General features: G+C 47.2%; 1 protein-coding gene across 3 annotated transcripts in view; it reads left to right on the top strand.

Annotated features, from left to right (window-relative positions):
• Window positions 1-22594, top strand: part of RGS9 (regulator of G protein signaling 9) — a gene marked incomplete at its 3' end in the record, with an annotated part of 65968 nt that overhangs the window by 33403 nt on the left and 9971 nt on the right. For 2 of the 3 annotated variants that reach the window (XM_081272317.1, XM_081272316.1), the window contains exons 10-17: window positions 4362-4391; window positions 5220-5281; window positions 7966-8079; window positions 9099-9214; window positions 12811-12898; window positions 14520-14658; window positions 16613-16698; window positions 18845-18962. In XM_081272317.1, coding sequence (XP_081128443.1) covers window positions 4362-4391; window positions 5220-5281; window positions 7966-8079; window positions 9099-9214; window positions 12811-12898; window positions 14520-14658; window positions 16613-16698; window positions 18845-18962 — 753 coding nt within the window. Of the gene's footprint in view, window positions 1-4361; window positions 4392-5219; window positions 5282-7965; window positions 8080-9098; window positions 9215-12810; window positions 12899-14519; window positions 14659-16612; window positions 16699-18844; window positions 19528-22594 lie in introns of those variants that run through there. The other variant, XM_081272318.1, reaches the window with a different exon arrangement.

Here is a 22594-nt window from a genome sequence, read left to right as displayed (position 1 = left end):
TCTGGATTTCCCTGTTTGCAGCTTCTGTCCCCCTCTCTGCGGTCAGTGCTGTCCACTCCTCAGGTTCTTTTCATCTTGTCCTTGGTTCTGTGAGGATGTCTGCCTAGCCGCCTCCTCCCAGACGCTCCCTGGCTCTTATCTGACAGGGGCCTCAGGGTCTCTCAGGCACGGCCCTGATCCCTCTTGCCCTATGACAGTGGTCCACAACCTCCATCCTGGCTTTGGCCCCAGAGCTGTGTAAACAAGTCTAGATGTGTCCCTATTTGGGAAACTCTGCAAGTGAAATATATTAAGTTGTTAGAATTCCAGGAATGCCGAGCATTCCAAGATTCCTTCGGCAGAATATTCTTAGTGTGGCAAAGTGTATCTCTTCCCCGTGGAGTAAACAAAGGGTCTCAATACAGGGTGGGGTGGGGGGACTTTTAAGAAAGGAGGGGGTTGATTCGAAATTCTAGATGGAAAAAAGTTCGCATCTTCCTATTTCATCAGGAGGTGGTTTTTTTGAATTGCATAGAATTGCAGGTAGTGGGTGCGTTTTTAATAACTTCACTTTAAAATGATGTTTCTTATGACCTTTGGCTAAGTAATAATAATATTGAGAGTAGGCTTACAAGATTTAGCAAATAAAAACAGAGGATTCCCAGTGAAACTCGAATTCCAGATGAACAATGATAACTTTTTAAATGGAAGTATGTCCCAACCATAGCCTGAGCATCTTGTAATCTTATCATGAGGCTTACGCCATACCATGTGTGTGATTAACCACTGCATGTTGGGTCTCAGCAGTTAGCCAGTTATCTATGTATATTACCTCACTGAATTCCCTTTTTTCTTCTATCTTCCTCTTAAAAATGAGAAGTCAGAGGCTCTTGGATGCTAACTAATTCATCTGGGGTGACATAGCCAATCCAATACGTGGTAGAGCCAGAATTTTAACATTTGATCCCAAGACTCTTTCCTGAGCCATTCCTCATCTTACAGATAACATTGTCTCTCCATCTTTTAGAAAAGTCCAGAACCACTTGGGCCAGGCGTGGTATATGCCTGTAATCCCAGTGGCTCTGGAGGCTGAGGCAGGAGGATCACAAGTTCAAGGCCAGCCTTAGCATGGGGAGGTGCTAAGCAACTCAGTGAGACCCTGTCTCTAAATAAAATACAAAATAGGGCTGGGGATTGGGCTCAGTGGTTGAGTGTCCCTGAGTTCAATCCCTGGTACCTTCCCTCCCAAAAGGAAAAATTCAGAACCTTTGCCCTGCATTGTCCCGCCACCCCTTTCCCTGGGCAGAGATACCTGTCTGCCAATCTGGAGGAAGACCCTACGAACAGCTATTTTTAAAGGCAGAAAAAAAGCTAAGGTTCACACAGACCATCTAAAGTATAGATGAAGCAGCCTCAGATTCAAAAGAATCCTGTCACAGTTAGAGGATCCCTAATAAAAAATCTGAAATCCTCCTAACCCTGAAACCACCAACATGGTGATTCATATCATAAAACTTTGTTTCAGCACAAAATTATTATTACTATTATTTTGGAACTGGATATTGAACCCTGAGGTGCTTAACCACTGAGACACATCCCTAGCCCTTTTTATTTAGAGACAGGGTCTCACTGAGTTTCTTAGGGCCTCAATAAGTTACCAAGGCTGGCTTTGAACTTATGATCCTCCTACCTCTGCCTCCCAAGCTGCTGGGATTACAGGTGTGCGCCACTGTGACTGTCTTCTGCATCAAATTGTTAAAAATATTGTATAAAATTACCTTCGGGCAAGTGTACAAGATGCATATAAAACACAAATGCATTTTGTGTTTAGACTTGGGTCCCATCCCCAAGATATCTCATTATGTACCTGTAAATATTCCAACATCTGAAAAAAAAATTTGAAATCTGAAACCCTACTGGCCCCAGGCTGTGGTATAAGAGCTTCTCAACCTGCATGAGAGAATCTGGTTCCCAGAAGACAGCTGGTAGTTCTGGAAACCAGAAAACATACAGCAAACCACACCACAGAAGTAGATTCCGAAGGAGATACTAGAAGCAAGTAAAGTCAATAAAAATATAAAAATTTAAAAACCGAAGACTGAGATTAATGGCCCCAGAAGCAAATAAATACATGAGGCCAAAGGAGGACCAGGAGAGGTGGAAGGGAAATGCGGTGCTGGTGCCTATGGCTTGCAAGAACACCAGGACCCCGCCCCTTCCCTCCGTGTCTGTCTGCTCGGAAGTCCTGGGCTCCAGGTGTTTGGACAGGAAGTTGAAGGAGGGTGTTTATGCCCTTGGCTGTGGAGCATGTGCCTCGCATGATATTGATCTTTGCCATCATTAGTGTCAATGAAAGAGCGTTTCCTGTTTTTGTGTCATCATGTGGTTGGGGCTCTTGCTTTCTTTTTGTTTTAAATTAAATGACTGGACACTCATTCCATTCTGCAGCCTTCTCAGCTTCAGGGCAAAGAAGAAATTGGTGAAGAGAGCAGGCTAGGTGGGAGAGCTCATGGGCTCCCTGATTTTGTGTTTCTCACAGATCCATCCTCAGCTTTGCAAAGGGCAGAGCTGGGTTTGAATCATGCCTCAGCCAATGACTGATCAGAAGATGTTGAGGAAGTTACCCACAACCTCTGATAGCCTTTGCTTTTCTTAGCAGAAAATCTGTATTAAAAAATCTGCCTCCCTTGAGCTTTATAAGAACACAGAGTTGTATAAATTGCTTTGCAGTCTTTGCTAGTCGTATTATGCAAACATCCCGCTTCCCCTTTGAGCAGAGGTCGTAGATTGTTAGATACTATTCTGAGTAATCCGTTTTTGCCAGACTCTCATTGAAAGATCTGATTGCATCAGGTTTGATGGCCCTTTTCCTACCTGAAATTCATGTCTTCTAAAAGACATTCATGCCTTGTATCGAGAGAGAATGGAAGTGTATGATAAGTGTGGTCGCTGAAATGTTTAAATCATTTGGGGGGAGTGTTTTCAAATTTTTGAGTGGAAAAGCTTAGAGAAAATCCTCGGTTTTCTAGGCCTCCAACTGAGCTGAAGTCATCATTTATTTGATATTTGTTGAGCATCTACCCTGCACTGGACATTTTTCAAGGGAAGTCAGCCATGGACTCTAGGCCCCTTAATGGTGATAGTTTAAAAAAAAAAAGAGCCACACAAATAAATACATGATTGAAATTGCCCTGGTGCTGTGAAGAAGGTCAGGGTGTGTGAGAATCAGACGCCTACCTGAGCTCTCCTTTTCTGACATAACTTTTCCTACCCTGCCATGCAAGAGAAAGATTCCCTATGAAATGCATCTCTAAAAGCAGAGTGGAACCCGGCTGGGTTAAGCAGGAGAGATGAGAACATGGCTTTCCACCGTGGGCCGGGCCCTCACCCCTTGTCAATGGGCTCATGAACCAGTGCTGCTTTGGCTAACTGGCTAAGGAAAAGGTGCATCCACCCCGGACTTCTGACTCCGTTCCAAGTGAAGATTGGGTTTGGTTCAGTGGCATGGATGGCAGCCTCCTGGAATGAAGAGGTTCAGCTTGAAGTGGGCACTAAGCAGGCCGAGGACACAACCACATGTAGGAAGGCCAGGACTGGAATGACCACCCACCGTACCCAACCTCATGTGAAGCACAGAAATGGAGCCCCGGGAGCCTGTCCCTCTGGGGTTGTAGGAGGTGATGTGTTTTAGCTGGAGACAGATTTGCATGGTTTCCAGGGGTTTCTAAGGCAAGCCCTTCTTTCTCTGCCTTAGCTCAAAAAGTCTGGAGAGAGGACACCTTGCAGCCCTTGCCCAGCCTGAACTTGCTTTGGCAGCTCAACTCTGGGACTCAGCTGTCAACAGACCCTGGGTTCTTAATTGTGTGCTTTAGTTTTGGCAATGAACCTTTTTTTTTTGTTTGTTTGTTTGTTGATCGTTGATCAGATTGTTATGAATGGAGAGACTGAATCTCACCTTTCATTCAGAACTCTCCCCTGTGACAAAAGAAACACACTCAAGATCCTTCCTAGTCTTTCTTTCTCCCTCCTTTTGTGTCTCAGTGGGAGGGAAGGTTTCCCTTCTTTATCTCCCACTTTCCAGATGGTTCTGCAGAAGATCGAGGCCAACCCCAAACTTAGTCTTTAATTCATCTTGGATTTAGAAGAGCAGCATAAAATTACAGTGGTAAATGATACTCCTTCCCTGGCTGAGTCTGGTCCTTGATCTTGTCCTCCAGCGTTTGCATAGAATAGGGTGAAAGATGTGGCAATGGGGAAATCCTACATTTTAAGAAAAGTCGGACAGTTTTCTCTTGGGGAAGGGTTCTTATTTTTCAGATGGGTATTTGAACTGGAATGATTTAATGACGTCGGTTTAATAGCTTTGTTTCTTTGTTTTGCAGAAACAAACAGTCACTGCTGTCAAAAAAGAGGTAATTATTTTCCTGGTTCCAGTGAAGTTCAATTTAAAGTCTTCTAACAAATTCTATGTACTTTGGCCTCATGCTCTGGGCTCAGTAATGAAATGAAAACCATGTGTACTGTTCAAACAATTGTTTTCAAATTAATGGGCAACACAGAACGACAGAGGATCTTTTGCAAGATCCCACTGGGACTGACGCTGAGATTCAGGATTTGAAACACCCCTTGAAGTCACGGAGCTGAGGGTTGGCCAGAGAGGACTGTGGGAGTGGACGCAGCAGAGTGTCCATATCCCGGCCCCCTGCTCTTACAACTGCGGGGCCACCCAGAAGTTCACCATCATGGTGAACTGCCTATCTGGGCAAATTTTCTTTCCAGGTCTCAAGACTGAGGCCTGGGAAGCATTGGCCACTGATATGGGACATAAAGGGATATCCAAATGCAGGGGAGGGTGGTTGAGAAGGGGATGGCATGCTAGTGCTGAAGCTGTAGAACCAGGTCCCTGTCCTGGTGACCACCCTGTTTCTGTCAGCCAGAGGCATGTGAGGGTAAGCCAGGCATCTCCCCCCAGGTTTTGGTTTAATGTTCTTTGGGACATTTTTTTTTTAATGTGTTTTTCCAAGGGGTTAAGGAGGCCACTGACTTGGAATTTGGGAGTCACCTATCTTGGTGGGAGTGGGGATGAGTCCTTTTGGCACACAGGTGCCTGGCTTAAGGGAACAGAGTGGGCTGTTATTATGGATCAATGGCTTCTGGTCCTGGAGCCAAATGTAACATCAGTGTTGGTGACACTTGAGGATGTGGAGTTGGACACATTCTAACAACTGCGTCTCTTCCAGATCATGTATTACCAACAGGCCTTAATGAGGTCCACCGTGAAGTCGTCCGTGTCCCTTGGAGGGTATGTCCCTGATTTATTGGTCTTTTGGAACCTGGTCTTGCAGCAGGTAGACAAGAGGGGAAACTTCTGCTTTAAGGCAGACTTGATAAGTCATGAACTGAGATAAGATCCTAAAGAATTGTAAGGTACAAACTCAGTCCCTTGGGTTTAGTTTCCAGCTCCTCACTCAGAATAGATCTCCAGGTCTCACTTGCTTTGGGTAAAATCGAGGGTGGTGAGGTTCTGTGAGTCTGCCATGTCTCTGCCATGTCTTGCGTGGATGAGGAGGTCGGAAGAGTCGCCAAGTCCATGAACTGGACTCCTGGGGATCTAAAACCATCTAGATTCCTGTCACCACCCACTCCGACCTATTAGGGATATGTACGCTGTATTTACTGGTTCAACGTGTTGTTAACTGTCCGCTGCTTACCTTCAAGTTCAGTTTGGAGAGATTGGAAATTTATGTTTGATTGATTGGACTATCAGCCTACCTTGTCCAGGTCTGCATGGGGAATGATCTGGGAGACAGATCACTTAAGGGTTTAAGTGCCTCCCCAAATGCAAGAAGTTATCCTTTTGAAATATGGAATTCATTCTAGGAGCATCTTGGTAACTCTTGAGATCTTCCTGCACACATGAAAACAAACTCAGTTTTGTTTCTTTTCATTGTTTATTCTGACTGTGTTGGACTCCAGCCGTGGTAAGGGGTATGAGGCGCCGTGGGGACTGACAAGGCTGCGTTTTGTCCAGTACCCTCCTTCCAGTGTGGTTAGGGGTCAGGCTCTTGTAAAAATTTTTCTCATCTTCCCAAACTTCTAGTTTGTAAAAATTCACATTCCCTAAGAAAATGTCCTGTGACCCCACCCACATTTTTCAGTGACTTCTCTCTGCTGCTGTTGAGCTCTGATTGCAGGTAAAGATAGTACCCTCTGTGTTCAGTGGGCCCCATTTTGAGTTAGGAGGCTGATCGTTACTCTCTGATAATCTCAAAACTATTTACTCTGGTGCTTCAGAAACCAGTTTCACAAAAATGTTCAACATCTCTAGAAACTAGAGAAGTGCAAATCAAAACCACTCTAAGATTTCATCTCACTCCAGTCAGAATGGCAGCCATCAAGAACACAAACAACAATAAGTGTTGGCGAGGATGTTGGGGGAAAGGCACACTCATACATTGCTGGTGGGACTGCAAATTGGTGCAGCCAATATGGAAAGCATATTGGAAAACTATGAATGGAACCACCATTTGACCCAGCTATCTCACTCCTCAGTCTATACCCAAAGGACTTAAAAACAGCATACTACAAGGACAAGCCACATCAATGTTTATAACAGCACAATTCACAATAATTAAACTGTGGAACCCACCTAGATGCCCTTCAATAGATGAATGGATAAAGAAAATGTGGCATATATACACAGTGGAATACTACTCAGCAATCAAAGGGAATAAAATCATGGCATTTGCAGGTAAATGGATGGTGCTGGAGAAGATAATGCTAAGTGAAGTTAGCCAATCCAAAAAACCAAATGCCAAATGTTTTCTCTGATATAAGGAGACTGATCCATAGTGGGGTTGGGAGCCGGAGCATAGAGTATTAGATGAACTATAAATAGGACAAAGGGGTGGGAGGGGAAGGGAGAGGGCATGGGGATAAAAAGATGGTGGAATGAGATGGACATCATTACCCTAAGTACATGTATGGAGACACAAATGGTGTGAATATACTTTGTATACAACCAGAGATATGAAAAATTGTGCTCTATATGTGTAATATGAATTGTAATGCATTCCACGGTCATAAATAACAAGTTAGAATTAAAAAATATAAACCAGTTTCATAAAAGCAAATGGAAAGAAAATTGAAGGAGACGTGAATACTTTTGGATACTTCCTAGACTCACTTTCTAGTTTTAGGAAAATTGTCTCAGGGCCTCATTACCATAAACTTATATTATTAGTGTTTGGACCTGTGGACCAGTCTTTTTTGTCTTTCCAACGGATCCACTGGTAGTGTGACTAAAGAAAAAGCATGAAGGGAAGCTAGGAGGCTCAAGTTCTGCAAACCCAAGACTCTAGGTCAAGGATCCTGTTCTATCAAAATCCATAGCTATGGGAAGATTTTGCAATAGGTGCCTTATATACACCTATGGGTGCAGGCTTCCCTACTTCTCAGACACCAGGAAATATATCAACTCAGATGGTCTGATAGTTCAGGGGAATTTGCTTTTGCCCAAAGTAGTGGGTTTGGAGTTCACACATCAATTAGGCCATAGGTTTTCAAGTTCCCCAACTTAGGCATGACTGACAGAGTGTGGAATCCAAGATAGCAGCAGAATCTCCGCCCATGGGTGGCAACCTCGTGCCTCCAAGATGGAAGCCAAGAGACGGGCAGACTGAGTCGGTACTGAATTTTAAAATATCCCGAAGAAATGCAAAGAGGTCATGTTTTAATGGTCTAGGGACAGAGAAGGAATGAAGGATTCTGGACTGGGGAACAATACCTTGATTTACAGTAGAATAGGGACAGATATTGTCAAATACCTACCAATCCCAGCAGCTATTAGAACACTTTTCTAAGAAGACAGTAATAAGTGTAGAACTAAATCGATACAAGGAAAGAGGAAAAGCTGGTCAACCCAAACACTGATTTACTCTCTTGGTGTTGAGCTTCTAGGAAATTGTTTTTCTGTTTCCTTTTCAGGATTGTCAAGTACAGTGAGCAGTTCTCATCTAACGACGCCATTATGTCGGGCTGCCTCCCTAGCAATCCTTGGATAACGGACGACACCCAGTTCTGGGATTTAAATGCCAAATTGTATGTGTGTGTATATATATATATATATATATATATATATATTTAATATGTATATATATATATTTAATATGTATATATATATATTTAATATGTATATATATATTTAAATATGTATACAATTTCCCCATTTAAAGTGTAAAATTCAATGGTTTTATTTTATTCATAGAGTAGTACGATCACTACTACAATTGATTTAAAAATATTTTCACCCCCCCCCCCCCCAAATATCTTGTATCCTTTAGCCATCACCCACCAAGTCTCCATCCCCCAGACCCCTCCAGCCCTAGGCCACTTTTAGTCAATCTACTTCTGTCTCTGTAGAGGGATTTGCCTGCTCTAGATATTCACATAAGTAGAATCAACAGTACGTGATCTTTTCTCATTAGCTTGTTCCCTTAATATAGCCCTTTCAAACCTTGTCCATGTTGTAGTGTGTTGGCACCTCGCCTCTGTTTACAGCCTAACAGTGTTCACTGTGTAGATGACTGCGTGTTGTTTATCTGTTCATCCATCGGTGGACACTTGGGCGGTGTCTGACCCTTAGCTATTATGAGTATGCTGCTGTGAACATTCATGCATTAGTGGTGAAGGGGCGGCTGCAGTGGGTGACGGGTGGCTGGCTGGTGGCCGTGACTGTAGCATCCATAACCCAGGCTGCACTAGAATTCTCTCCTGGCTGTGGTGGCAGCCTGGCCCTCCACTGGATGGTCTTTGGGCCATCCTGAGGCCTTGGAGTAGGCCTTGAGCTCTTTCCCTGGAGGCTGTGGGAGCAGGGCCTGCTCACGTGGCCCCCACCTCTGCATTGTCCGTGGGAGGGTCCGTGTCTGGGGCTGCATCTTCCTGGCGAGTCAACACTTGGATTCGTGTTTATGCGGGGACTGGGAGAGGAGGATTGGGTCAAGCCGTGGGTTGTGAGACTAACGGGGAGTGTGAAGCCCCTCGCTGCCACCCTGGCCACCATCAGGGACCTCCGCTGCCTTCACGTGGAGTGTTACATTTATAAATCATTGTCCTTGCAGGGTGGAAATCCCAACCAAGATGCGTGTGGAGCGATGGGCCTTCAACTTCAGTGAGTTGATCCGAGACCCCAAGGGTCGACAGAGCTTCCAGTACTTTCTCAAGAAAGAATTCAGTGGTGGGTATTCTTTTTTAAAAAATGTAAAATAAAACTTTGACTTTTAGTAACATTCCTTTAATGTCTAGATGAGGGTTTTAGGACTTTTTCAGTAAACGTTTCCATAGCTCTGCTAAGACACTTAAATAGGGGTTCCCTCCTTTACAGCTTCCAGAGTCAGACCTGGGTCCAGGACCAGTTCTAGGCCTCAAAGAGGCCCCACAGTCCAGGGGGATAATTGCATCTCTGCACAAAGTCCATGTTAGCTTTAGGGCTTCATCCTGAAGTAGGGCTTTTCGGGATGGGATGCAAAATAAGTGAGGTTTACCTCTTTTGCCTCCCAGTTTGATGTTTCTTTAGCCTAGTTCTGCAGATTTGATCCACCAGGGGATATCTTAAACATATCTTTGCTGGATCCCACCCCTGGAGATTCCTTTTTATTGGTTTGGGCTGTAATCGCTGAAGTGTTGGAAGCTCCCCAGGTGATTCCAAATCTGTGATCATGATTGACAGCCACTGCTTTTGCTCCTGTCAGGGACCGAGCAACGTGCAGATGGTGATGAGTGGTAGGGCCACATTTTATGCCCCATTTCTGGGTGCCCCAATGGTGGGGCAATTGCAATTTCTTAAATATAGTGTGTTGAGAAACATCTGGGAAAACCAAGAGGCCAGATTAGAACCAGGGTCACCAGGTTGCACATTCAACTGGCTTCATCACCTTCATTGAAATGTTTGCTTTTCTGGGATGTATTTGCTTACTTATGAAGTCCCCAGCCCTGGGAGCTTCATGTTGAGCCTTGAGACTCAGCTGCTCACCACTCAAACCTGTGGGGTTGCTCTGGAAACAAATTCCATTGGACATGCCTTTGGTCCGTTGGCCTGTCTGATGCAGAACATCACATTATAACATGGATTCTTGAAAAATTTTCTCCATAATCAAGCCTAATGGCCATAATGTAATAAACCCCAGAAAAGGTGATGGAAGCGAGTGCTCTTAGGCCTGGCAGGTAAATAAGTGGAAATGGTGCCATCTAGTGGCGAGGTGATAAACTACATCGAGTATCGTTACTTGGAATCAGATTTCCCTGCGTTATTAAAACCCATTATTGTCCATCTCTTTATGAGAAGCCCAAGGGTTCACGTATGAAGAGAGAAGGTGAATAATCAGTTTTCTCATTTAATTAAAAAAACTTAATTTGAGATATGATCCACATAACATGAAGTTCACTCTTTTATATTAAAAAAGTAATAAAGTGTAAATTTCAGTGGTTTTGAGCACATTCATTAAGTTTGTACAGCCATCAAAACTAATTCACCATACCAGAAAGAACCCCCTTGCCTGTTAGAAGTTAGTTCGTATTCCTCCCTCTGCCCTTTTCTCCCCCCCCCCCCCCCCCGCCCTCCATTCTCCCCTAACCACCCCCCGCCCTAGACACTCATGGATCTATGGATTTGCTATTCTGAACATTTCTTATAGATGGAATAATAATAAAACACATAATTGTTTGTCTTTCCCCACTTATTATATAGTGTTTTCAAGGATTGTCCACATTGTAGTGTGTAATGGGGCTTCGTTCCTTTTTATGACTGCAATATATTCCATTGTATGGATAGATCACCTTTTATCCATTCATCAGTTAATGGACATTTGGGCTGTTTTGACCTTTTTTTGTTGTTGTTATTGTTTTTGTTGATGTTCCAGGAATTGCACCCAGGGGCACTTAACCACTGAGCCACATCCAGGTCTTTTTTATTTTTTATTTTGAGACAGGGTCTTGCTAAGTTACCTAGAGCCTCACTAAATTGCTTAGGCTGGCTCTGGACTTGTGATCCTCCTGCCTCAGCCTCCCAAGCCACTGGGATTATAGGCGTGTGTCACTGTACCCAGCTGTTTTGACTTTTATTATAAATAATGCTACTGTGAACATTGGCGCATAGACTTTTCTGTGTTTATTTATAATCTTCTGGTATTAAAATACATTTAACAAAATCTACCATTTTATTTTTATTTTTTCCAAGTTATTAAAGTTACCACTTAAACCATATTCTTAAGTGTACAATTCGGCGGCAATAAGCACATTCACACTGCTGTGCAGCCGTCACCACCACCCACCTCCAGAACTTTTTCAGTCTCCCAAGAAACTCTGTACCCATCCCACACTGAATTCCCACTCTCCCCAGCCCCTGGCTACCAGCATTATTTCTGTCTCTATGAATTTGATCACTCCAGGCACCACACAGAAGTGGAATCCTTCAATATTTGTCCCTTTGCACCTGGTTTATTGCACGTAGCCTGATGTCCTCCAAGTTCATCCGTGTTGGGTCATGTGTTGGGATCCCCTTCCTTTTCACTGTTTTTCCTGAGCAATCCTCCAGCCCACAAGAGGATCACATTTTGTTTCTCTCTTCTTCCATCCGTGGCTGTCTGGAGTTATTTTCACCTTTTGGCTACTGTGGATAGTTGCTTATTTAGTTTTAGCCATAGGCAGCTAGCTGCCCTTTGTGGTGGGCAGGGTGGTCTCCATCCCTCTTGGTCTCAGCTCAGCTGTCAGTTAAGAGCATCGCTGGTCTGTGATCCTGGTGCAAAGAACACCCTGAAGTTCATGCTGAAGAGCAAGGACCTGTGTGGCATTAAGGGACAAATGCCATAGAGTTTAGAATTGTGCAGCCTTTCCCAATCTGAAATACCTGGTAGTTTTAAAACAAAACAGGAAAGGAGAAGAGGGGAGTTTCTTCCATTTTCCTCTACCATGGCATTTTGTGATTTGCACGCACACATGCACACACTCATAGGCTCTTGCTCGCTTGTTAGTGTGATCATCTTTATTTTCCCAGTCAAAAATTTCCACCTGGGATCACTGTACCAACATGTTCCCAATGCTTCTGAGTGTCATGGTCAACTGAGTGTCATGGACAACTGGCGAGAGAAGTTAAAGTTGGAAAGAGATGAAGGATTTCTAGGGGTCTGGATTTTCTTCTAGGCTAAGAGGGACAGAGTCCCTCTGGCTCTGGTGACGCTCAGTTGAATCCCTCTGGTGGCCAGGCCTTCCCTGAGGATCAGTCCATCAGCATCATGCCTGAGTGATGCAAGATCCTTGCAAGGACCTCTGGGCTGGAGCCCCTGGGGGCTGCAGAAGTTCATGTCTCCACACGCAGTCACACCAGAGGCAGAAGTCATGCAGTCAGTGAACACAGCCCAGCAGACAGGGACGTTCAGGAGGAAAGTCTTGGGTGTAGTGATAAGTGCTTATGTGCTTCATCCCATGGGCATAAGCCAATGAGAAAAGAAAGGTCACAACCTGGGGGGCGGGGGTATGATGAGCTCTGTCCTGTGTATTGCTCTAGGAAGGAACAGCACCCACCATGTGAAAGTGTTGCCCCAAAGGTGGCGGGTACCAAATTAGATGATTTCAAAAGCCATTGCTGGGTTCCAGATGCTCTCCCCACCCAGGACGTGAGGCGGGGCTCCTTCCCCAGGAGTTTTTAGCCCGAGGTCACAATGGCAGGGGCTCCCCAGGCTGCAGAGCGGACCCTGTCCCAGCTGACCCATTTCTTTTATGTCTTCTTTTCTTCTTTGGTTGCCCTTTCGTCCATGTGGACCCTTCCTCCTGGTGCAGGGGAGAATCTGGGATTCTGGGAAGCCTGTGAGGACCTGAAGTATGGAGATCAGTCCAAGGTCAAGGAGAAGGCGGAGGAGATTTACAAGTGAGGCCTAGCTGGATGGTTGGGAAAGCCTTCCGGGTGGGGCTGGGTGGAGCAGGAGGTCCCACAACGGTCCAGCTGTCTGCTTGGGCACCTCGAAGACAGCCTGGTGGGATGGCCATGGGATCCGGTGAAAATGTGTCTGGGGGCTAAAAAAGCAAGCTGCACGATTCCAGGGCAGAATTTTTTTTTTTTTTTTTTTTTTTTAGAGAGAGAGTGGGGGGGGGAGGGGAGAGAGAGAGAGAGAGAGAGAGAGAGAGAGAGAGAGAGAGAGAGAATTTTTAATATTTATTTTTTAGTTCTCGGCGGACACAACATCTTTGTTGGTATGTGGTGCTGAGGATCGAACCCGGGCCGCACGCATGCCAGGCGAGCGCACTACCGCTTGAGCCACATCCCCAGCCCAGGGCAGAATTCTTTAGCTGACCCTTCTCAGGTCTCCTTGGGTTGCGTGTGTGATGTCCTTCCCTGAGCCGGGCGGTACCCTTGTCCTGCTGTGGGCACGTCCCACTGGTCCTTCTGTCTGCGCTGGGCACAGTGGGCACCAGTCTTGGGCTCCGAGGCCCAGTGTTTATAGCTCCTACTCACACGGTTCCCAAGGTCACTGTGAAGCTGGAGTCAGCGGTTCCCAAGGTCACTGTGAAGCTGGAGTCAGCCCTCGGAGCCCCAGTCAGTGCTGGTGTTTGGGCAGCAGGCCAGGCGGCCCCTCCCCTCAGGGACTCAGCCTTTGTCCCTGTGACATCCTTCCTTCACGTGGCCTTAGATGGGACCAGCTGGTGTTCAGAGAGGTGGGGAGAGCAGGGACTGGCTGCTCTGTTGGGCAGGTTCACTTCCCTCCCCCAGTGGGAGGGGCTCTGGTCACCAAGAAAGATGTGTGTGTGGGGGGTCCAAGAAGGACCTGTTCAGGCATCCCCAGAACAATGGACTAACTGTGTTCACGACACATGGAAAACTCCTAATGCCAAAAATCTGCTGGAAGGGAGCATCAGCCTCCAACCACATTAGCCTCCTTTCTCCCCAGCCTCCACACTTATGTAAACCTTTGAATTCCAAAATTTTAATGTACATCCTAGGAGTGTAGAAAAACATCTGTGTGAGTGTTTGCAGAATCAGAAGCACTGGGGAAGCTCCCAGTTCTCAGATCCCAGGCAGAGCCACAGGACTTAGAAAGTAGGGCCAACTTCAGGGTCAGTAGGCAGGCCACCTCTGGGTGCCGGGAATAAGGGCTGCCTCCTGGCTCAGTACTGGAGATTTATCACCAAACCCATTTAGGTTGGCACAGGGGAGAGCAGAACCTCTCTTGGGAGGTGTCTTGTCCTGGCTCCAGGTTGGCCCTGGAATCCGGATGAGTAAGGAGGCGGAAGGTGTTAAATTAGGGTGGACTGGCCAGGGCCTTCCCTTCTTGGGCCTTCCCTCCTAGAGGGCAGCAACGTCAAACTTAGACACTCTCATTCCCAATTCTGGCATGGCTGTTTTCTTGCCTCTAGGAAAAGTCGCTGGACCACCTCCTCAAAGTTCAAACGCTTTAGTGTCTCCTAAACTACGAGCCTCACCCTGGGGAGCCCTCCCAAGCAGCTGTGAACTTGGTTTGGCTACTTTTGTGACTATCTCCCTCCTTCCCCAGACTGTTCCTGGCCCCGGGGGCCAGGCGGTGGATAAACATAGACGGCAAAACCATGGACATCACGGTGAAGGGGCTGAAGCACCCCCACCGCTACGTGCTGGACGCTGCGCAGACCCACATCTACATGCTCATGAAGAAGGTGGGTGGGGTCTGGCCAAGGACCAGGGGCCAGGGAGGTTCTAACTACCTGGGCGGTTCTTTAGATATGGAGGGGGGGAGATGACAGGAGGATATGGCTTTGCTGGTGGTAGGAGGCGGAATTGCCCATTGGGCTGAGCTGGACCCTCCTTGAGCCCCCAGGCCCACTGGCCATGGAGGACATAGGCCCCTTGCTCTGCAGGGGTGATAAAGGTGGCACTAATGACATTATTAATGACGGTATTAATACGATAGCCACTTGTTGAAGCCTTATGGGTGCAACTGGTGTGCCAAGTAGAGAACTTGGTTCTCCAGGAGAACCGTGCATGAGGCATTGCTGCTGCAGAGCCCGGGGTTCGCCCAAGGTCTTGGCAGAGATGGGCGTGGGATGCCAGCTCCGGGTGTACCCGAGTCCAGTGTTCTGTGTTTTGGGGTGGTGGCAGTGTTTCTGGTGCTGGGCCAATAGAACCCACGGAAGGCTTGGTGTCTCAATGACACAAAATAGATCTGATTGTAACCAGACCCCGAGAGAATCCAGATAGCCTTCTGGGTCATTAGTGAAATGTGAACACGGTAGGAATTTTCAGGGAACTGTTAAAAATGAGGAGAACGGAGATAAAATCAGGCGGAGTCAGGCATGGAGAATTGTCTAGTTTGGTCCATCCTGGAGGGTGGGGTGAGGAGGACTGTTGGTCCAGGAAATTTCCACGACAGCCTTCCCCAGAACAGTTCAGAATCCCCAATAAGGATGCTTCCATTTCTCATTACGGCAATGATTCCTTTTATGGCAAAGTACCCGGTCCCTTGTCGTGTGGTGAAGATGGGTGTGAATGGTCAATGTTTACTTATTTCCCTTATTTATGTTTTTTTCCTAGTTAGTCTTTCAATGTGTTGTAAGGAAATATATTTACATGAAAACTGGTAACCCTTTAGAATTTTCGGCAAGCATATCCTTAGCTATCTCTCATCACTTTTTCCATCAATGAAATTTCTTTGTGTATTTCTTGCTAGAGGTCCACAGCACAGTTTCTATAAAAATAGTCCTCCTTAATGTACTATGAAATGTGTTGACTCTTAAAAATGTTGTTTCAAGAGAAGCCCAGGGAGGCCAGCTCCCAGCCAGGATGGAACAGCGTCTCGGGTGACTTAGGAAATGAACAGTGTATGTGCTTGTTGGTCTCCACGTCCCCACAGGCCGTGTCCCATGATGACAAGCTCGATAGGACTCCCGGCTCCATTATCCCTATTTATTCCCAGACTCATCCTGGTTCTAGAATTGTTGCTGCCCGCACTTGGTCTTTAGAATAGTCCTGTCTAAATAGACCCCCCACCTGCGGTTGTTGCGCGGGCTTTATCCTCTATTTATAATGGCTAGCGCTTTGGGCGAGTTTGGAAGTAGTAAACGTTCATGAAGCAACGTCCCTGAATCTGCCCAGGGTGCCAGGAAACATCCCGCGAGAGGAGTCTAAGTCTTGGGCTTGTTATTTTTTCTTGCATTCTCTTGCTGTTATTCCCCAAACCCAGGGCAGACAGGGGCGCTGGTGGGCGGGGACGTGGGTTTCATACCCATGGCTACTTGTGTTCTTTGAAGAAGATGTTGGGTGGGAGAAGTCCGTGTCCTCTTGTCCCTTGTTGGCTTCACAACAGGCGAACAGCTCCAAGGAGGATTTTAATGAGGGGGTTAGAGACTGGTCGCCCCGTCCTTGGAGTTTCTGACTAGGTAGGACGGGGGTGGGCTGAGACTGTGCATGTCTAGCAAGTTCTGGGGTGAAATCGATGTTGCTGGTCTGGGGCCCACACCTGAGGGTGGCTTCCCTCAACACCTCCCTGGACACCTTGCATCCAAGGAGATTGGCCATCCTACCTCCCAGGGGGGCGCTGGAGAATGGCACGTGTATCTTTGTGATGTGATCAATTCTGTCTCCTAACCGCTGTTTTTCTCTTGTTCCGATTAGGATTCCTATGCTCGCTATTTAAAATCTCCCATCTATAAAGAAATGCTGGCCAAAGCTATCGAACCTCAGGAGACCACCAAGAAAAGGCAAGTCGAGCTGCCTGTACTTGCTGACTGTCCACCAGAGGGGCCAGAGGGGCCAGGGTCCCTTCAGCCAAATGGCTACCACTGAGACATTGGCCTGGTGAAAATATCTGGGTTTGGGAAGGATTGTTCAGCCAAGGGGCACCTCGTTGGCTTCACGACGCCCTGAAATCAGACTAGCAAGACTCCTTAGTAACGGCCTCCAGGAAGTTTCAGTTTCGTGAAGCTGGTGCAAGAGGAAACTGGTTCTGATTGGCACATCAATAACGACCTTATCACCAGTGGAAACATCTCCCTGGCTTTTTTAATTGCTGTGCTTCTCCCTCTTCAAACGGACCCATGGGAATTCACAAGCTTCATCCCTGGGTCTCTACTGTTTGAACCTTAGAATAGCAAACTGTACCCCAAAAGAAGACGCTAGGCTGTTAGGGGAAACAAACAGTGACACCCCAGGTGTTCAGGGACTGCTTTCTAGAAGTCCATTAACTCATTTAATCTCACTTTCCGTATTGGAAACGAGGATCGTGTCATCTTGAACGGCCATCAGGACGTTGGGTGACATGGTGTTTTCCTGGGGGCAGATGGAACTCTTTTTTGGGAAAAGATACTCTACTCCTTGAAGATTCAAAAGAGTAAGGAAACGACAGATTGAGCAAAACCAGGGGACCCTGGCAGAGGTTTTCCAGAACCTCACCAGCCATGCGTGCCGTCCACCGTGGTTGGTAAATTCTCCTGCTTGTCCCTTCAGCTCACTCTGGGCCCTTTTCCAGCTCTTTGGTCCATTCAAAAGCAGGGGTCGTTGGGCCAGAGGCTTTATCACAGGATCTTAAGAAAAAACCACCCTGACTTGGTCTGATTCTCGAGGATAATGGTCCTGTTATGACAAAGAGGGAAAAGAGGGCCCTGTGGTGCTGTTCCAGGTTTACAAAGTAAGGAAAGGAGTTCAGAGCCCCTGGGGACTTGAAAGCGTCTCCTTGAAACCACAAGAAAGGGCCACAGTAGCTCCAGAATTTCTGCCAGAAAGCAGTGGGGGAGGAGGGCAGCGCCTCGCGCTTCTCTCTCCAGATATTTTAAAAGCCAAGGCACCCATGAGAATTCAGCTGGGATCCTTCCCCTGCCACAGCTGGGGCTTTGAGGGCCCCGGGGGAGCACCTGGCTCTGGCACAGGGTGTTGTGGTCTGGGAATGTTGTCGTCACGGTTTCAAGTGAGAGCTGCCTGTGAATGCTGTGGACACCTTGAAGTTCAGCCTGCACCCAGGCAGGGATTGCAGTGGGCCTGAACTGGTTCCATGAGGTTGTCTTAAAACTTACTCTTTCCAGGGACTGCTGATAAGGCGAACCTCAGCTCCAAGCCTTCGTCCTGCAAGAGACCCAGTGTCAGGCTTCCAGTTAGGGGAGCTTCCACCTCCCTAGAGTAGACACCAGGGTTCTAAGGGCCTTTACAATCCCTGAGACTGCAATGCTCCTTTCCCAAGCCCGTGTGGCCTCAGGGACAGTGTCTTATCCGCTTGGCCTTCGTGCATCACATGGACTCCTAGGTCCTCGTCTGGCTCCTAAGGGCCTGATGGAGAGTTTGGTCCATGTTTGGCTTCTGGAGACATTTCTGATTCATCCCAAGACCCTGTGCATGAGCGGACAATACCAGCCCACGCCCCTGCAGGGCCTTCCCTCTTTCTCTGCCCACTGGGACTCAGCCCTCTCGGACAGTCCAGCTCTTTTCTTCCTTCTCAGAGTCTTGACTTTTGAGGAGAAAAAATGTGCCCCAACTCCTCCTGAGGCTGAGACCCTTGGCTTTCCATTCCCCAAGCCCACCTTGCTGGCTTTTTACAGGAACATCTTTCTACAGGATGTTCAGCTACCGGGGTGGTTTATGAATGTGTTGGAAAGTGTGTCTGCCATTTTTACCATCCACAGCGTCTTCCTGTGTCTCACCTAAAACCTGACAGCAGGTGGTGATCACCCTGGTCCTGTCTTCCAAGTGGGGAGAAAAGAGCTAAGGTTGGCCGTGGCTCTGAGGACCCTACTTCAGGTTCACTGGGAAAATGAGGGAACATATCCAGATTCTGGCCTTCCAGCCCCAACTCCCACCAAGTGTCGCTGGGCAAGCAGCATGGTTTCCCACCAACCGCCCATCTGTCCTTCCTTCCAGCTCCACCCTGCCGTTCATGAGGCGTCACCTGCGCTCCAGCCCGAGCCCGGTCATCCTGAGGCAGCTAGAAGAAGAAGCCAAAGCTCGAGAAGCAGCCAACACGGTGGACATCACCCAGGTCATGAGCAAACTAGACCGCCGGAGCCTGCTCAAGAAGGAGGAGCCTCCCAAATAAACCTGTGAATCCGGGAGCGTGGGGGTGGGGCATGCCCTTGGGAGAGGCCACCAAAGAAAGGTAGGGTCAGAGTCTAGAAGATTCTGCTCCTGGCAGTGGGGTCAACAAGCTTATCCCAGAGTCCCTTTCAGGGTGGACTTCCTAATACTAGAGTCCCCAGAGCTTCTTGTTCTACTCCAGCTCACTAAGGGACTCCTTGGGGTGGAGGGATCACCGGACTCAGTTGCCCACCTGTCTGACCTTGGGCAGTTCTTGTCGTCAACAGGCTGCTTTGTGTCCCACCATGAGCTTTGGGAAATTAAAGAGAAGGCTTCTCCCTACCCGTAGGGCAGAGTTCTTTAAGGGACACTTATTTAAAATAGCTTTAAACAAAACGAAGCTCCTCATCCTGGCTTCCCAGTGTAGATTCTGCTTCTAAAGCAATCTGAGCTCTCTCCCAGGGGCCAGTGGCCGTGTCCTCTGCAGAAGCACTTCCCTTGGCTCCTCTGGGACACCTGCCTAGAAAGCCCTGCTATTGCTCGAGGGTTAGTGAGCTCTCTTGTTCCTGTCTCCCCATCCTCTTGTGTGTGCTGTGTGGAGAGGTAGCTTGCAGGAATGAGGACTCAGGTTAAGCACAGGTGACGTGGCTGTCTGAGGAGCATCTTTTCAGCTGAAGAACAAACGATCAGATGTCTTCATGGGTGGGTGGGTGGTGGACACCTGTGACATTTGCAAGATGAGTTAGGATCAAATACAATACCTGTTAGGGTATTTCTGGATGTTGATGCCTCCCTCCTCTCTAGCTGTCAACTAGGCCAGTTCTGGGGTCAGGGCTGGAGGGATAGGGCAGTTCCAACCTTGACCTTGTGAGCTTTAGAAGGTTATTCTTGGCAGTGAGGCTTACCCCATATACCTGTATGCAAAAGTGAAAATAAAGAAGAGAGTGAGGGACCAGCATCACACAGCAGGAACACTCACTTGTTCAACACATTTATTGAGCATCTACTGTGTGCGAGGCATTGCTGAACAAAAAAGACATTGTTCCTTATAGTCCAAGACTGACAAAAAGCAATTAAACTATCAGGTAGAAGTTGCTGTGTCCCAGCCAACAAGAAAACCGGAGTGGCATGCAATCATTTGCTTATTGTTCTTGTACATGATCTGTGGCTGTTAGTTTTGACTGGGTGGACGTACTTGTCTGGCAGTTGGTCTCCAGTGGTCTAGGCTGGGATGAGGGGAATGAGTCTGCTCTGCTTCATTTGTCTCTCATTTTCCAATCACCTGGCCTAGGCATGAGCCCACGGCGCTGGCAGAGTTGCAAGGAAGCTAGTGGAAATATGGAAGGCTGCACATGGTCTCTTCCACCTCATTTTACGGGCCAAAGCAAGTCACAAAGCTAGCCTAGATTTAAGGGATCGGAAACACACTCATAGCAAAAGTCAGAGTCTCATAGCAAAAGACACGGGTACAGGGAAGTGTCAAGAATTGGGCCATCATTGTAATCAATAGCACAAATATCTGATAAAAACCTGTAGAATGTATTATATAGGAATAGCCAGGGAGTTGTGATGAGCATTATGGGGTGTGTGCAGACTATGCCTCCTTGAAGCAATCACAGGAAGAAGGGACTATATGGGCCACGACCCAGAGGTGGGAAATGGCTCAGTGTGAACTGAGAGGCCAGTGAGGGGAGCCTGGTGGGCGAGGAGGACACAGTGCAGCACAAGGCGGGTGGGCGGGGGCAGGTCACTGTAGGCCCGTGTCAGGCATTCGTGGTCACTGGCCTGTTAGCAAGATGATTCCAACAACAAAAGGGGAGCTTATGCGTCCCGATTTCACTAGTCACAGGTCAGTTCACACTCCTAAAGAGCATCTGAGGATATCCTTTGTTCATCTGTCTTTTGAGGAATGCTCGAGTCCCCATCCAGTGGTCACCCCAGAAGAAATTTTAGGTAATGAACCATTATAAACTGAGAAGCATAAGAGGAGGGACGATGGTTGTCTCACCCCAGAACCTAATGTCTAAAACCTAACAGGTTCTGCCCAATATATATTACATGGATGGATGGGTGGATGGATGGATGGATGGATGGGTAGGTGGATTGGTGAATGAATGGATGGGTGGGTGGGTGGGTAGATGAATGGATGGATGGATGGATGGGTAGGTGGATGGATGGATAGATGGGTGGGTGGGTGGGTGGATGGATAGATGGGTGAACAGGTGGATGGATGGATAGATAGATGGTTGAATGGATGGATAGGTGAATGGATGGATGGGTGGATAGATGGATAAATGGGTGTGTGTGTGGGTGGGTGGATGGATAGATGATGAATGGATGGGTAGATGGATGGGTGGATGGGTGGATGAGTGGGTGGATGGGTGCATGGGTTTAAAAAAGCCTTGGATTTGGAGAAAGCCTCCTAGGCTCTGTTCCTGGGTCTCATTGCTAGCCATGTGAACTTGAGCAAGTCACTGAAACTTTCTGCTCCCTCCTCCTTTGTGAAAGAGTGGATGGCACAAGATTTATAGTCAGAACAGATTTTATAAATTCCAAAGGGACACCATGACTGGGGCACTAGTTTTACTTGAAGATTTGGAATAGGAGGAAAGGCAGGTAATTTTTAAAAATTTGCATTAAAACAATCTTGAATATATTATGAAATAGAATGCAAAATGTGCATGAATTTTTTAGGATAAAATTTGAGACATCAAAGACATTTCCTGCTGGGCTGTGGCATGTTCAGGCTCTAGCCTGAGATGCCGGGCGGGGGGGGGGTGGCGGGGAGGTGGCGGGGAGGAGGTCTGTTCACCCAGATCTCCTGCCATTTGGCCTAGTTTAGTGGGGAAGTTTAAGAAGCATGAAACCAGAGGATATTAGCTGTCCTTTCCAGTTATTCCACATGAACTGAGATCATATACCTGGAAAAATGGTCAGGGTGGTGGAGGTATCGAGTAATTCTTCAGAGCACTGTGTTCTGTTCATCTTTGGTTCAACTCTCCACCATCCGGTTCCCCATGTTAGGGCTTCACATATCTCTCATTCTCCAACAGATGACCATGTGCTCTGGGTCTGGCACTTGCCAGATTGTCCCCACATAGCCACAGAAACCTACTCCATGTCAGACACACAGGATCCACAATCTCACGAGAGGCACAGGCTTGTAAGCAAAACAGGTGATCATTCTTTACTAAATGAATGAAAAAATAAAGGTCTCATTATTCATGAAGGAAGGTTCAGGATCCACAGCTTCATCCCTGGACGGCAGCAATTATGTTCCACAAATGTATATTAAAGACCACTTTTGTGTAAGCATGGCGGAAGTGTGCTAAGGGTAGATACAGCAATGGATAAGGTGGTCTCTGCCCTTAAGAGGTTGATACAAAGCCTCTACCATAAGTCTGAGTAAGACTGAGACTGGGTGGAGGATGACACTGGAGAGGAGTCCAGAGTTGAGAGAGAATTACTTGGCTTGGGAGATCAAGAGAGGCTTCCTGGAGGAGGAGGAGGAGTATCTTTAATAGGTGGAGCCTAGGCAGGGCTATGGCTGTGGTAGACACAGCTTGTGGGATAAGGAAAAGGTGCTCCATTCAGACA

The sequence above is a fragment of the Spermophilus citellus genome, assembly GCF_964194105.1.
Source record: "Spermophilus citellus genome assembly, chromosome: 17".
In the NCBI taxonomy this organism is placed as follows: Eukaryota; Metazoa; Chordata; class Mammalia; order Rodentia; family Sciuridae; genus Spermophilus; species Spermophilus citellus.
This window is presented reverse-complemented; position numbering and strand designations above follow the sequence as displayed.